This window comes from Merops nubicus, unplaced genomic scaffold, assembly GCF_000691845.1.
Source record: "Merops nubicus isolate BGI_N331 unplaced genomic scaffold, ASM69184v1 scaffold1759, whole genome shotgun sequence".
Taxonomy (NCBI): domain Eukaryota; kingdom Metazoa; phylum Chordata; class Aves; order Coraciiformes; family Meropidae; genus Merops; species Merops nubicus.
This window is the reverse complement of record NW_008629963.1, coordinates 25,858-38,948: the sequence shown is the minus strand read 5'-3', so window position 1 is coordinate 38,948 and position 13,091 is coordinate 25,858. Positions and strand designations below refer to the sequence as shown.

Here is a 13,091-nt window from a genome sequence, read left to right as displayed (position 1 = left end):
CAGCAATTAGACAGCTGCTCCAGCCCTAGAGGGCAGCACAAAATAATAAATAAAAAGCTGAATGCAGGGGAATCTGAAATACTCTTCTGCATGACAAAAGCACCCTGTGGGGAGTTTTTTACTCGTTTTTTACTAGCAGGTCTGGTAGATTCAGTCCCATGTACTTGCTGTCAAAAATTCAGCAGCTCATCTGGCTTCTTGGACCCCCCTGCCTTTCTCAAGGTCCCTAATTCCTTCCTTGTGGATGAAGCCCACTGAACTGACACTGAGCCCTCACCCTGCCAGCAGACTGCTCTCACACTCTGATCAGTGGGACTGCAGCAAAGAGGAAGAGCTAGTTCTTCCAGAACAGGTTTCCAGATTCTGGGCTGTATATTTATCAGCCACGAAGTTGAAACCGTTAGTGCTCAAGCCCTGTTTTCCTCATGATGCAGAGAGTGATTTAGGTGCAGGGGTAGGAGGCTGCAACCCTCCAGGAACGTCACTCATGGACACAAAACCCTAAAATAAACACTTCGCCTTGCACCAGGCACGCAGCTGAACAACAGCCCCGGCCATGATAAGTCACTTATTCCCCTGAGCAAACCCATGTCCCGATCCTGACAGTTTCTCTGGAAAAAATCCCCCTTGTTTCTCAACGCCTGCCCTGAGCAAGGACTTCAGGATGTCACACAGTAGCCGACTCCGTCCGGAGCACAGCGGTGGCTAGGACCCAGCAAGAGCCTGGAGAGGAGTCTGGAGGAAGACGAGCAACATAATTTGAAGCAGACACTGTCCCAAATAAGGTTATTTCCCTGAAAATGCCTTCGTTCTGAAGTTACCAGTGAGACTCCTGGCAGTCTCAACGGTGTATGTGAAGCTGGAGAACAATTTCCTCAGCACCAGGAGTGAATCGGTTTTGAAGAGCTGGATATGTTTTTTAAAGACATGATAAGCAGTGTTTGGGAATGCAGGAAACCCTTGAAACAAGGTAAACGTGAAATATTCAGTCTTTTTAACCCTGAAGGTTCTACATTAGCAGCAAAGAGTCTTGTGTGAAAAAAAAAAAAAGAGACCCTGGGGAGTTTGGTTTGTAGTTTGTGTATTAGTTTGTATTTATCCTCTCTTTGGCACAGGATGTCTCTCTTAATTGTCTAAGCAGTAACAAAAATTACCTTTGGGGGAAATCTGGAAGGTACTGCTGTGGTCAGCTACAAGCAACATTTATGAAGTGGTTTCAGGGTTAATATTGTAATAAGGATGGTGGCAAATATTGTTCTGGAGGGAGAACTGGGCAAACTGGGATTAAATCCGCATTATTCCATGGTTTCAAATGTGTCTGGAGGCAAATTACTGCTCCTCTCTGCCTTTGCCCTCTCATCTGTTAAGTGGATATGCTGACGTGGTTTGGGTACCATGCTTCTGCTTTTTCTAGATGTGAAATTATTTGACCCATTTAATACGACTCTTTGTGGGTGTTGCTCACTGAAATCACCCACATCATTCCACTGGGGATGGGTGATTTTGAAGTACCATGATGGAAAGGTGTGGCATTAAATGGGGTTCAGAGCTCAATTCTGCTCTGAGGTATGCTGGGAATTTTATCACAGCTGCCAGTGGGAGCGAAGTGGCACCAGGCATGAAGCTGTTTCAACTCTGGGAAAGCCTCAGAGTAATAAAAGCTCCTTTGGGTCAAGTTGCTGCTACTGCTGCTCCTGGACTGTTTTTGTAAGCTGTGGTTAGAGGCAGCAATGCCAGGGTTTAGTGGTGATGCTCTCTTGACAGCAGGGCACTGGGGGTGCTGTGAGCCCTGAGCTCTGCACTGGGAGCGAGTGGTGTGGAGGCTGAGACCTGCCTGGAGGGCAGAGAGAAGGGGGAAGCAGTGTTGTCTCATGCCAGTGTTGCTGAGGAGGTGCTCTAGAAAAAAAGCTAGGCAAGAAAAGCTGCTCAGTACACAGCTGAACTGAAAATCACCTTGGGCAGGGATTCTCCATGAGCAAGGAGGTTGTGCTGTACCATGAGGAGTGGCTTACCCTCCTCTGAGTGGAGCCCATGTGGTCTCCTATTGGGAAAGACCACCCTGTTCTGGTGCTTCAGAGCGTGACTGCCACCTTAAGAAACACCTGGAGCAGCATCCTTGTTTACTCTGGAACTCTCTTACACAGCAAGCCATTAAATCAGAATTTTGGGGTCAAATACACCAATTTCCCAGTTGTTCTCTAAACTCACTATTTAGGAGGTTTCAAAGAATGCTAAAACCCTAGATTATGCCAGGTTTATTGTTTAAGAAACAAAAGCACCTTTTTTTTTCAGCATGACAAGGGAAGACAACACAGAGAACACGGGCTGCACACTGTCCATAAGAGTGGTGGTCTGTTGTGGGTACTATCCATGGAGATTTCCTCAGCTTAATTCATTGGATCTAAACAGAAACAATTTCCATTTGAGGGCTCTGAGTAAAACTGTGTAATCATTGGTATGCTTATCTTTTCTCTCAATTCCAGAAAACTAACACCCAAAACGATAAAATTATTTTTCTCTTCCTTAGAAGAACCACATACTCCTCTAAGCCTGGGGAATAAGGAGCAGAGAGGGAATGACAGAGACACTGTAGATAGTGGGATCAGCAATTCCTCCTTCCATAGGATGATTTTGGCATATTTTGCAAACATGAATTAACAGGGTCAAGAATGAGAATGCTTGGTCTTCTTTCAGAATGTGAGGGAACAGATTTCTGATCTAGCTGCTGAGCCCCAAAGACAAACTCCAGGCTCTTTCACCTTGGAGTCCCGTATCATCATTCATGCGTAGCTGTTTCCTTGAACCAGAAGAAATGTACAATCTAAAAACAGAGTAGCTGTGGTCTAAGCCTCTCTAGCTTTTCTGTTCCTAGTGCACAACATTTTTCTCTGGAAAGTGGAGGAATGGGCAAGTTCCTATAGTGAACCTGTTGGTTTTGCTGTTCCAAATTCCCATTACTGTGCAGAAGCATCACCGTCAGCTGCATCTCTGAATAGTGACTAAGCAGAGGGATCTCCACCAGCTGGGAGTGATCCCATCCCTTTTGTTTCCAGCCTCCTGATGCTCTGTGGGTGGCAGCTGCTGAGTAACGCTACGTTGATGATATTTTGCCACATGTACATGGCATTGGTGTGTATTTGGAGCTTGCTGAATGCAGGCTTGCTCCTGGAAGGACTTAGGAGACATGCTAGCTAAGCACTGCTGCATGTCTTCCAGTCATGTCTCACCTGCTCTGGATGCAGGCAGGACCAGCTCAGATCTGTCTTCGAGAAGCCATACAAATAGAGACAGATTTGGCACATTTGCAACAGAGGCTGTCATAAAAAGTTGATATCTGAAGCTCACATCTGTGGTGACCACACTCAGAGACCTCATTAGTGTCCATCTAGAAACAAGCCATTTGAAGGATGAATTCTTTCCCTTGGCTTCATTTGTGTTTTTCTCCCATTGTCCAGTTTTGTTTGCTCCTTTTGCAGTTATTTCTATGCTCTTTTCTGGAGTGCTTTCCAAACAGTTACACGCTGATGAATCCTTCGTTTCACACAAATCTCTTCTATTTTATATCTGTTTCTTTGTAAGGCATCTGCTTTCAAATATATTTGAAAGCCTGCCTACCCATACCTGGGACATGTAAAATGGAAAACTAACGTCTGGACAAAAATTTCTCAGTCTATTCTTCATGCTGTTTATATTAACAAATCTGGATGAATGTGTAAAAGCTCTTTGACACTCTGGGATAAGAGAGTGGAAAATGTTGTGGGTGGAAATGGAAACTGTTCCCAGTGCTTGTTGCTTCTGAGTGGCACCTATTTCTTTTGCTCAGGACTAGGCATCCCAAAACTCCAGCCCAGATGAAAGTACCTGAGCTGCCTTTATGGGGAGAGTGAAGGTAACTCAATCTTCAGTGGTTGTCTTTCTCCATGATGCCAGACACACTGCCCAGCTTGAGCATCTGGACTTCATTGGGTGGCCTGGATATCATCTAGGTAGCAGCTGAAAACACACTGTTGCAATCCAATAACATTGGATCCATGACTGTGCATCCCATGACATCCCAAAGGACATTGGATCTTCCTTTCAAGTCCTCACATAAGTCTCTCTCTTTCCCACAGGGCTCAAAGAGATGTTAAGGTATATAGGTAGGTTGCAAGTACTCTAGGCTCAGAGCTGGGTTAATTTATTGCACTGCATGTGTGCTTCTCCGTGTTGATGATGATCTGGTGTCAGATTTTGCCTGTGTTGCCCACTGTGTCACATTTGGAATCTAACCATAATTACTTCTACCTGTAGAACCATGAAAATGTACATCATCTTCCTCCTGGCAGCGGTGAACAGAGGGACCTCTGACTATCAGCCCACAGAGGGGATGTCCTGTGAAACGGTAAGGCTGTCCCCCTGCTCCTTCAGATCCTGGATGAGTTTGGGACCCCCTTGTTACAGGCACTGCACAAATAGCTATGGTCTCTGAGAAGGGAAATCCCCCCCAGAACCAAACTCTCCATGGTGGCAGAGGTGGGCTTTGCTGGGTTAGTGGATGCTCAGCTGGCTGTTCTCAACCTTTGTCCTTGTTGCAGTGACAGCACATAAAAAGGGTGGAAAAAAAGAAGAGTCTTTATATCCATTTTTTCCTAAGGGGGAGCTGGTTAAAGGAAATTTGACCTGTTTTCCCCAAGGCTGTACAGGGATTATGTGGCTGGGAGAGAAAGAACTTCGAACTAAAATCCACTCCTTTATATCAGGCCTCAGTTCCTTGTGCTTTAAATAAAGCTTCTTCTGTGAAATGCATCTAGACCAGCCCTTTTGTAGTAACAGGGAGAATGACCTCCCCTGCCCTGACACAGCATTGCTACCTGAGGAGTTATACCTGACTTCTTCTGGAAGTGAAAGAGGTGACAAAGCACCTCACTCCAATACAAAATTTTCTCCTTGAATTTTTTCAAGCACCTGGTACAATATTATAAATGCTACTCCCAGCTGAACTTTCTCCTTTCCCCATCCAAGTGCTTCTGACTGTAACAGGCCATTTAAAAATACTTATCTTTTTTTTTTTTTTCTCCCCCTGAATGTTGAAGCTGCTCAGCACAAATCCTCAAGAATTTCCAAAATAGGGAAAAAATCATTTGCTAGCTGTACACATTTCCCTTATGGGACTCATTCCATTCCTGCCCACCCTGCTGTATTGCTGCACTTCCTGAATTCCAGAGAAATTTAGACCTAATATATATATAAAGATCTTGGGAAGGTGACTTGGGTAACTCAATTCATTGGCTGGAGAGGGAAGACTGATGAAACCACTGTAAACATGACAGTTTGGGTCCCATGTATCATAGTCACATGAAGGCTGGGCAAGACACACAATAATCCAAGCGGATTTGTCCCGTCCCATTTCTTGATGGGTCACAGCTCAGGCCAATTGCTGAGAAGTAAACACATGCTTGTTTCTACCACTCCACTTTAGACTTCTTTCATCAAGCCAACATCCCAAAGCTCTAGGCAACTAGGCTGGGATAAATTCAGCCCTGACAGAAAACATGTTGCAGTCAGGAGCTAGGATGCTCATCTGGTATAAATTTACAGCTCAGCATCTTTAATGCCAATGTTGACTCTCTTCCTTTGCTGGGTGTTTGGTCCAATGGAAGGTGGAGGGTGTAAATCCAAACAGCTTAAAGAAAGAGGGAGCTCCTGGATTAGCTGATGGGTCTGTTCAGAGCCCTGCTTACTTCACATGATTATTTTTCATCACAACCTCACTGTTTTACATGGTACTTTCCCTGTGGTGATACCTTTAGAATAGTAAAGGCTTAGAAATAGAAACTTTCATCCCAAATCTCGTGGAAGAAGCATGAGTCAGAAACCTGTGCCCCTTTCTGACTCACTGCTGATGCTCCTGGCATTGACCTGAAGTCTAGTAAGAGGTTTAAGAAGACCCATAACGTGGGAGTTACCTGCACTCACTATAGAAGTTACTGCATATCTACCTTTTTGCAAGAACAAGGCACAGATTAAATGTCAGGACATTCTTCCTAACCCATGTTGCCTTCCAAGAAGAGGGGCTTCAACTCGTTCATGTTTTACTTCCTGAAGAAAGATGTTTCTGCTATTTCATGGTAACTGGCAAAGGAGGAACTTTCAAATAATTTATAGAAGGGAAAGGTTTTTAGCAAATCACATTTCTCCTTGCAACGAGGTGATGAAAGAACATGTACATAACCTATTATACGTGGTACCTGGGCAAGTTGCTAAGGTTTGGTTGTGTAGTTGAGCCTCCACCTGGACAGCTCTTCTAGAGAATGGAAATGGACATTTTGCAAGTGCAAGTCAGTGCCAAGTTGCTCTAGCTTAAAGTCTTTGGTTCAAATGCTCATGAGTTGGTACAGGATAACATTAGTGGACATTTGGATCCAGCTGCTTTGTTTGTAGGGCTCTTACTGAGGTGGGTGACAACTTCCACCCAGTGCTAAGCAATGAAGAACTGGAGTCAGAATCCAAATGATGCTCAGTTTTGAGCTGTTGGGTTTTTTTTTTTTTTGCCAGCACCTGAATGGGACCAGACACCAAAGGGACCAAGTGCTCCCCATTCTGCAGTACTTCTTGCCAATGGACTTAAAAAAAAAATGGTGGCAGCATCGGCAGATATGGTGAAGTCAGAATGTGAGATCAGCAAAAAACTCTTCCAGGCTCAGGCTGCCAACCCATCAGGCTGTGGGGTGGGAGGAAGGGAGATACAGGCAAACAAATGCTGTTTGCACCATCCCACTGAGGCATGCTTCATCTGTTCTTCCTAGTGCTGATGAGAGTGAAATTCATGCAGTTTGAGCCTCCGGGGAGAAAAGATGGTGCAGAACAGACTAGATAAGAAATTCAGTGAAGATCAAAAGTGTCAGTGAAGAGGCATGAAAGTTCAAAAAAAAAAAAGGAGGAGAAATGCTATAGGAACAAATGGCAGACAGTGGGAGGTATAGATTCCATCAGTCCTTATTATCACTGGGAGGGTTAAGTGGATGCAAATTAAAAGCCCAGTCCTGCAAGATACACAGTGTACTGGGACTGATCTCTCACCCACTGACTTTAGTGAAAACCAGCTGACTGGCACTGACAGGAGTTTGATTATGGCTTTTCTAGGATGCTGGGTGCCCAAAAGTACTGGAGGGTGCTTAACATTTCTTGAGATCTTGCCCAAAATGTGGAAAGAAACCTGGCATCTGCTTTAGGCTCCAAAGAATGTGCTGCTTTTTCACTCTAGGTTTTTGTATCCTTCTGGCTTCTCCCTCTTCCACAAACCAAGTAAGAAGAAACTTCCTGCCCTGTCATTTGGCCTTCAGAGTTAAACCCAAATCTGTGCACATTTTACCTCAAAAAGAGCAGTTCTACAGTGGCTTTGCAGGAAATAAAGAATGCCAGGAAGAAGCTAGAAAATTTACTTCTCCTTTTTTCTAATTGGTTTATCTCATAGAGATTTGAGTGAGTTGGAGGTAAAAAAAGTGTTAATAGGACATTTACTTGGGATCTTTGGGAAGATGGGGAAGGACCATGAAGCAGTCTGTGCATATCTAGAGTTTGAATGAGCACTTATATCTGGCACATTTCTGTATGGCCTCCAAAACTTGCACAATGCAAAAGACATTCACAAAAAGTTGACATATCTCTTCTCCTAAACAGACCTGCCACTTCATTTAACTAAAAGTTCACATGAAGCAGATGGGGTTTAGTAACTTTTAATTTTAATGTTTCTTTAACGTCTGGAAAGCTTTGCATCATGGAATCTGGATTCTGCTTCTCTACAGAAGTTAAGATTCAACAGATTTTTTTTTTTAATTTTTTCTTTCTTTCTGATCTTTCTACAAGTAGTACATGACCCAGTCACCCAAATACATTCATAACAAAGCATTTTCCTTCAGTAAATTAAATGCTGCCTGAGCATTTTGCATTCTATGTCCTCCTGCTGCTGTTCTCCTTAATAAGAAAATACGGCTTGACATTTATGTGAGGATGATCATGCTCATGTTTCTATTGTTCCTTATAAACACACACTCCAAATTTTTCTCGGGAGACAGATTCAGTCCTAGCTGCATGTAGACATGCATCTAGAAGCTGAATTTGACTTTGACACTTGTTTGGTTTTGGTTTGGTGGTGTTTTTTTTATATTTTTTTTTTTTTCTCTACCCTACTACTGAGAATTGGACTGGAAAGGCATGACCCTCACTGCACATCACAGCTTTCTCCTTCTTGAAAATCTGGCTTTATATAACTCGTCTTTTTCGTGTTGTATCACGGGTGTCTTGCATGGGAAGTTCCACAAGGTTTGCTCCTCATCCAAGAAGCAGGGAACCCTTAACAAAAGGATAAACATGGATGGTAAATGCAGGAAGGGTTTGGAGATTTGCATCAGAAATGTTTCAGTTGATGAATGACCCATTTGGTTAAAGATGCACTGCTTAACTAAGCCATGGCTAAAGGAAGACATGATCAAATATTTGAAGGTGTCACTAAGGAGAGAGAGAGGTTTTGTGCTACAGGATCCTTATATGTTTCTCCACCTCCCAGCTTTGGGATCTATGATGCCAGCAGAGTGAAGCTCTTCTGAGTGAAGCTCTTCTAAGTAGTACTTAGTATTATAAGTAGAGTTTGAAAAAATCTAACACAGGGATGAAGCTGAGAAAATTAAACATTAGAACAAAAGTGAAGAAATGGTACTTGGTTGCAATAGAAAGAGGGCAAAACTCCTTCACTTGAAACTATTAAAATAAACCCAGCAGAAAGGTACAAAAAGGAGAACGATCACTAAGTATCACATGCAGACAAATCTCTCTGCTGTTTTAAGTCTGAAATATCTTTCAATTTAAATGAGTGCTGTTAGCTGCAAAGAAGTGTTGGGGTTGTTGTTCTTGCTGTCTGAATGATCAGAGAAAGAAGTGTGATCAGTGTTTCAGAAGAAGGATCTGCCTTGATGCTGAATGTTATTTTCTTTATATTTCATGCAAAGATGTTTTTCATATGTCATGTGACAACCCCTTTTCTCTTTTTTTTTTTTTTTTTTTTTTTTTTCTGGCAGGCAAACTCACAGGCATTTTGCCACAACAAAGACCTCCACCAAATCCCTCATAAACTCCATCCAAATGTAAACAAAATAGATCTGTCTGGAAATCTGATTCAAAGCATCCCTGAAATGCCATTATCATTTTACACTTCTCTCCAGTGCCTGGATTTAAGCTCTAACCAGATAAGCTTCATCACATCTGGAGTCTTTGCACACATGACGAGTTTGCTGGAAATAAATTTAGCTAACAATCACTTGTATGAGCTTGCTCAGAATGGGACAAAGGGGATTGGACTTTTACCCAGGGTGGAAATACTGGACTTGTCCCACAACAGTTTGTACAATGGGATGGCTGAGTATTTTATTAAACAAGCTCCAGCACTGCGGTACCTTTCCTTGGCGGACAACAGTATTATAATGATATCACACAAGATGTTTCAGGGATCTCCCAGTCTTGTGGAGCTAGATCTTCAAAGTAATATCATCATGGAAATAGAAGAAGGTGCTTTTGAGACTCTAGTGAACCTTTCCAAACTCAATCTCTCCATGAATTCCATTACTTGCATCTCTGATTTCAACCTCAGGCAGCTGGAGATACTTGACCTGAGCAGGAATAGCATTGAGACTTTCCACACTGCACAGTCAGATGATGAATATAGCCTGCGATGTTTGGATCTGAGTGAAAACAAACTGCTTCAGTTCCCAGTCTTCCCCCAGGTAAATAAGCTGGTAACTCTGAATTTGTCAAAGAATTTAATCCAGCTCACTGATGAATCCCCTCATAATAAAATGGACTATATGGAAAGTGAGTGGCTAGATGCTTCTTTTCATATTCTTGATCAGAAGCAAAGTAGAAACAAAAGTTCTCTTTATTTATCCCAGCTTGTATATTTAGACTTAAGTTATAATGAAATCAAATCCATTCCGGATGAATTCTTTGAATCAATGTTGTCCCTTCACACCCTTAATCTCAGCAAAAATTGTCTTCACACATTTGCTGTAACTTATGACAGCACATTGACCTCCCTAACTGTCCTTGACTTGAGCTACAATGCTTTGCAGAAACTTCTCCTAGATTCTGGTACATTGTCAAATTTGAAGGAGCTCTATATTCAAAACAACCATCTTCAGACCCTGCAATTTGATATCTTCTCAAGTCTTCCTAGCCTCAGACTGCTTAATCTACAGAGCAATAACATCAGCCTTTGCAGCATGTACTCAGGATTAGCTAAGCAAAGACTTGCTGGAGAGGAAAGTGGTTGTGTGTCATTTGTTGATTCTCCTACTCTTCAGTACTTGTACCTAGCCGATAACATGCTAAACATCCTACCAGCATACACCTTCTACAAGACTCCCCTGATCATCTTGGATCTCTCTATCAACCCCGGACTGAAAATAGAAGTTAAAGCATTATCAGGATTGGAAAAGTCTCTGGAACATTTGTATTTACATGGTAATAACCTGATAGATTTAAATATTGACTTGCCTTGTTTTAGTCACCTTAAACATTTAAACCTCTCTGAAAATCAGCTGAACTGGCTGCCTAAGTGGAATAGTGACTCTCCACTGGAAGTTCTGGACCTACGGAACAATAAGTTTAGTACATTACAGAACAGCAATATTTTAGCATTAGAAAATTCCCTTAAAAACTTATGTCTCACTGGGAACCCACTCGACTGCTGTGGAAACATCTGGCTCTCATCAATGATCCAGAACAAAAATGTTCAGATCCTCAACGTGGAGCACTTAACGTGCCAGTACACTCAGAACTTTGGGTACCAGGAGGAAATGCACATCGGGAACATTAGACCAGAAGACTGTGAAAAAGAGGATCTGAAGAAAATCAACTTCCTTATCATATTAACTTTTGTGTTGGTTTTATCCGTGATCATCATTGGTGTGGGTTCATTTTTTTGCTTCCGCAGGCAAAACTTTAGCCATCAGTTTAAAGCATAGGAACACAAAATGCCTTGAAAACTAAAGAAATCAGGTGCTACACTGCCAGTGTGTAGAAATGAAGGGCAAAATTCTTGTCTTGGATTTTTGACTGTGGATTTGAAGACAGTTTCAAAGTGTCCCTGAACTGCACCACTATAGTGCTCCAGGTTGCAGGGACTGAAAGGAGAATTTGCCTTTGCTTTGTGCTTGCTTCATTTGCAAGCAGATCTGCTTAAAAAGTTTATAGAGTGGTAGAAAAGGCCACTGTAAAGTCCTGCTGTTGTTTTGAGAGGTGCATAATTTAAACCAGGCTGAAAGAAAAAGCCCTCTAAGATCTTAAGAGGTTTCACTAAGCTCAGAGGTGCTTTGTGATGTCGTCTTCAGAGAAAGTCTATATGCAAATTCAGGATTGCAACCAAATCACCTTTTTATGACAGTCATTAATGACATCAGTTGAGTAGGAAAGCCCTTCTCAAAGTTATGTGCCTCCATGAGATTTTCTTGTTTGGTCTGAGCTTTGCTTTTTCCTAATCCTTCTTAAACTGAAATCAAACCAACCTATGCCAGGGTGGGCCAAAATGCAACCTTCCACTCCTAAAAGTTGGTTGCAAATCTCCCATGAGTTCCAGAACAATGAGAATTTAGCTTAAAAAGGAAATTACAGTTTGTTTCTATTGTGTTTATAGCTACCATTTTTAAAATCCATGGCTGACCATGGGAATCAAAGACCTTGGTGGTAGTAACCTCTTTGGATATCTCCCTTTCTTTGTTATATGTTGCTCCAGCCACTGAGGCAAGTCATGAGAAGTAGATGAGGTCAACTAGTCTTGGCACTTAATACCCATTGAGGGATGTAAAGAGAAATCTCATGTGTGAAACAGCTGGACTTTTATGTTACCCAGATCTGCTCAGAAGGTCACAGCTCCACAGTTCAACTCGAAGAAGAGAAATTTGCCCCTCACGTGCAATACATATTTAACTGGGTTTAATGTGAAGAAATTCATCTCTGGGGTGAAGGCTTTTTTAAAAAAAAAAATCTCAGAGAATGAATTTCAACCAGCCAACATTGGACTGAAATGTTTATATTTCTAAGGAAAACTATGGGGAAGTCAGTGCCTACAGCTGCCTTTCAATGCAAAAGAATAATGGGTCCATTTTTAAAGGTCACAGGAGTTTAGACAGCAAAATGTTGTTTTAAAGATACCAGTGTGAAACAATACACAGGGAACCTAGTCCTGGGCCATTATTCTGATCAAATGTCCACTATCTCTCTTCCCAAAAAAGATATTATGGTCTAAAGGACTGGCTGCAAGAAAAGTTACGTAGATCCTCATTCTGTGGTAAGTTTAACATGGTCAACCTGTTGCTGTGAGAAAAGCTGACACTGACATATGTTATGTTCCATACTCAGACAGCATATTCACCCTTTTGAAGTGAAAAAATCCTTCTCAACAGTGGGAGCCTGACCTACTAACAGAGTTCAATGGCTTCGAAAGGAGCTGTATCAGGTTTTTTGTTAATGCCAGGAGCTGTATATTAAGGCACATAGGAGAAAGAGAGGTCAAACCAAACCCTGTCCAGGTAAATAACTCAAATTGCTGCTCTGTTTCAGTTTCTTCTAGCAAGTGAATGTCAAAATTAACACACTACAAAAAGGTGTATAATTCTATTTTTAAAGCAGTTATGTAAGAAACTGGCTGGTGGTTTTCCTTGTGGAATTTTGTACAATAAAAACACCTCTGAATTTTGTACAAAGCACAGGGTTGTGAATATATTAAAGCACCAGCTTGGAATGCTCCACAGATGAAAAGCTATGTCTTCCTATTTTTTATGGTGTTCGGAATCCACCTTGGACCTTCATGTTCTGGTTCTGAAGCAGTGTCAGCTGCTCCATATAGAGTGCAACCAACAGAGAACAAGGAGATCTGCTGAAGATGTAAGCAAGTGTTTACACCAATGATCAGCAGAAATAGGGTCTGATTGGACATCTGTGAAGCCAATACTACTCAATGGCTCAAGCTCTTAATCTTGTAGGAGAAAGTTTGCACAAGCAATAGTTCCAAGGTTTGGTTGGAAACCCGATGCTGAAGTTGGTGAAACAAGCTGAGCTTGTGT

General features: G+C 42.1%; 1 protein-coding gene across 1 annotated transcript; it reads left to right on the top strand.

Annotated features, from left to right (window-relative positions):
• Nucleotides 1–669: 669 nt before the first annotated feature.
• On the top strand, nucleotides 670–10,994 carry LRRC32 (leucine rich repeat containing 32). Its single transcript, XM_008947088.1, has 3 exons — nucleotides 670–970; nucleotides 4,291–4,381; nucleotides 9,054–10,994. The coding sequence occupies exons 1-3, from the start codon at nucleotides 948–950 to the stop codon at nucleotides 10,992–10,994; spliced, it is 2,055 nt and encodes a 684-aa protein (XP_008945336.1). The 5' UTR covers nucleotides 670–947.
• The last annotated feature ends 2,097 nt before the right edge of the window (nucleotides 10,995–13,091 follow it).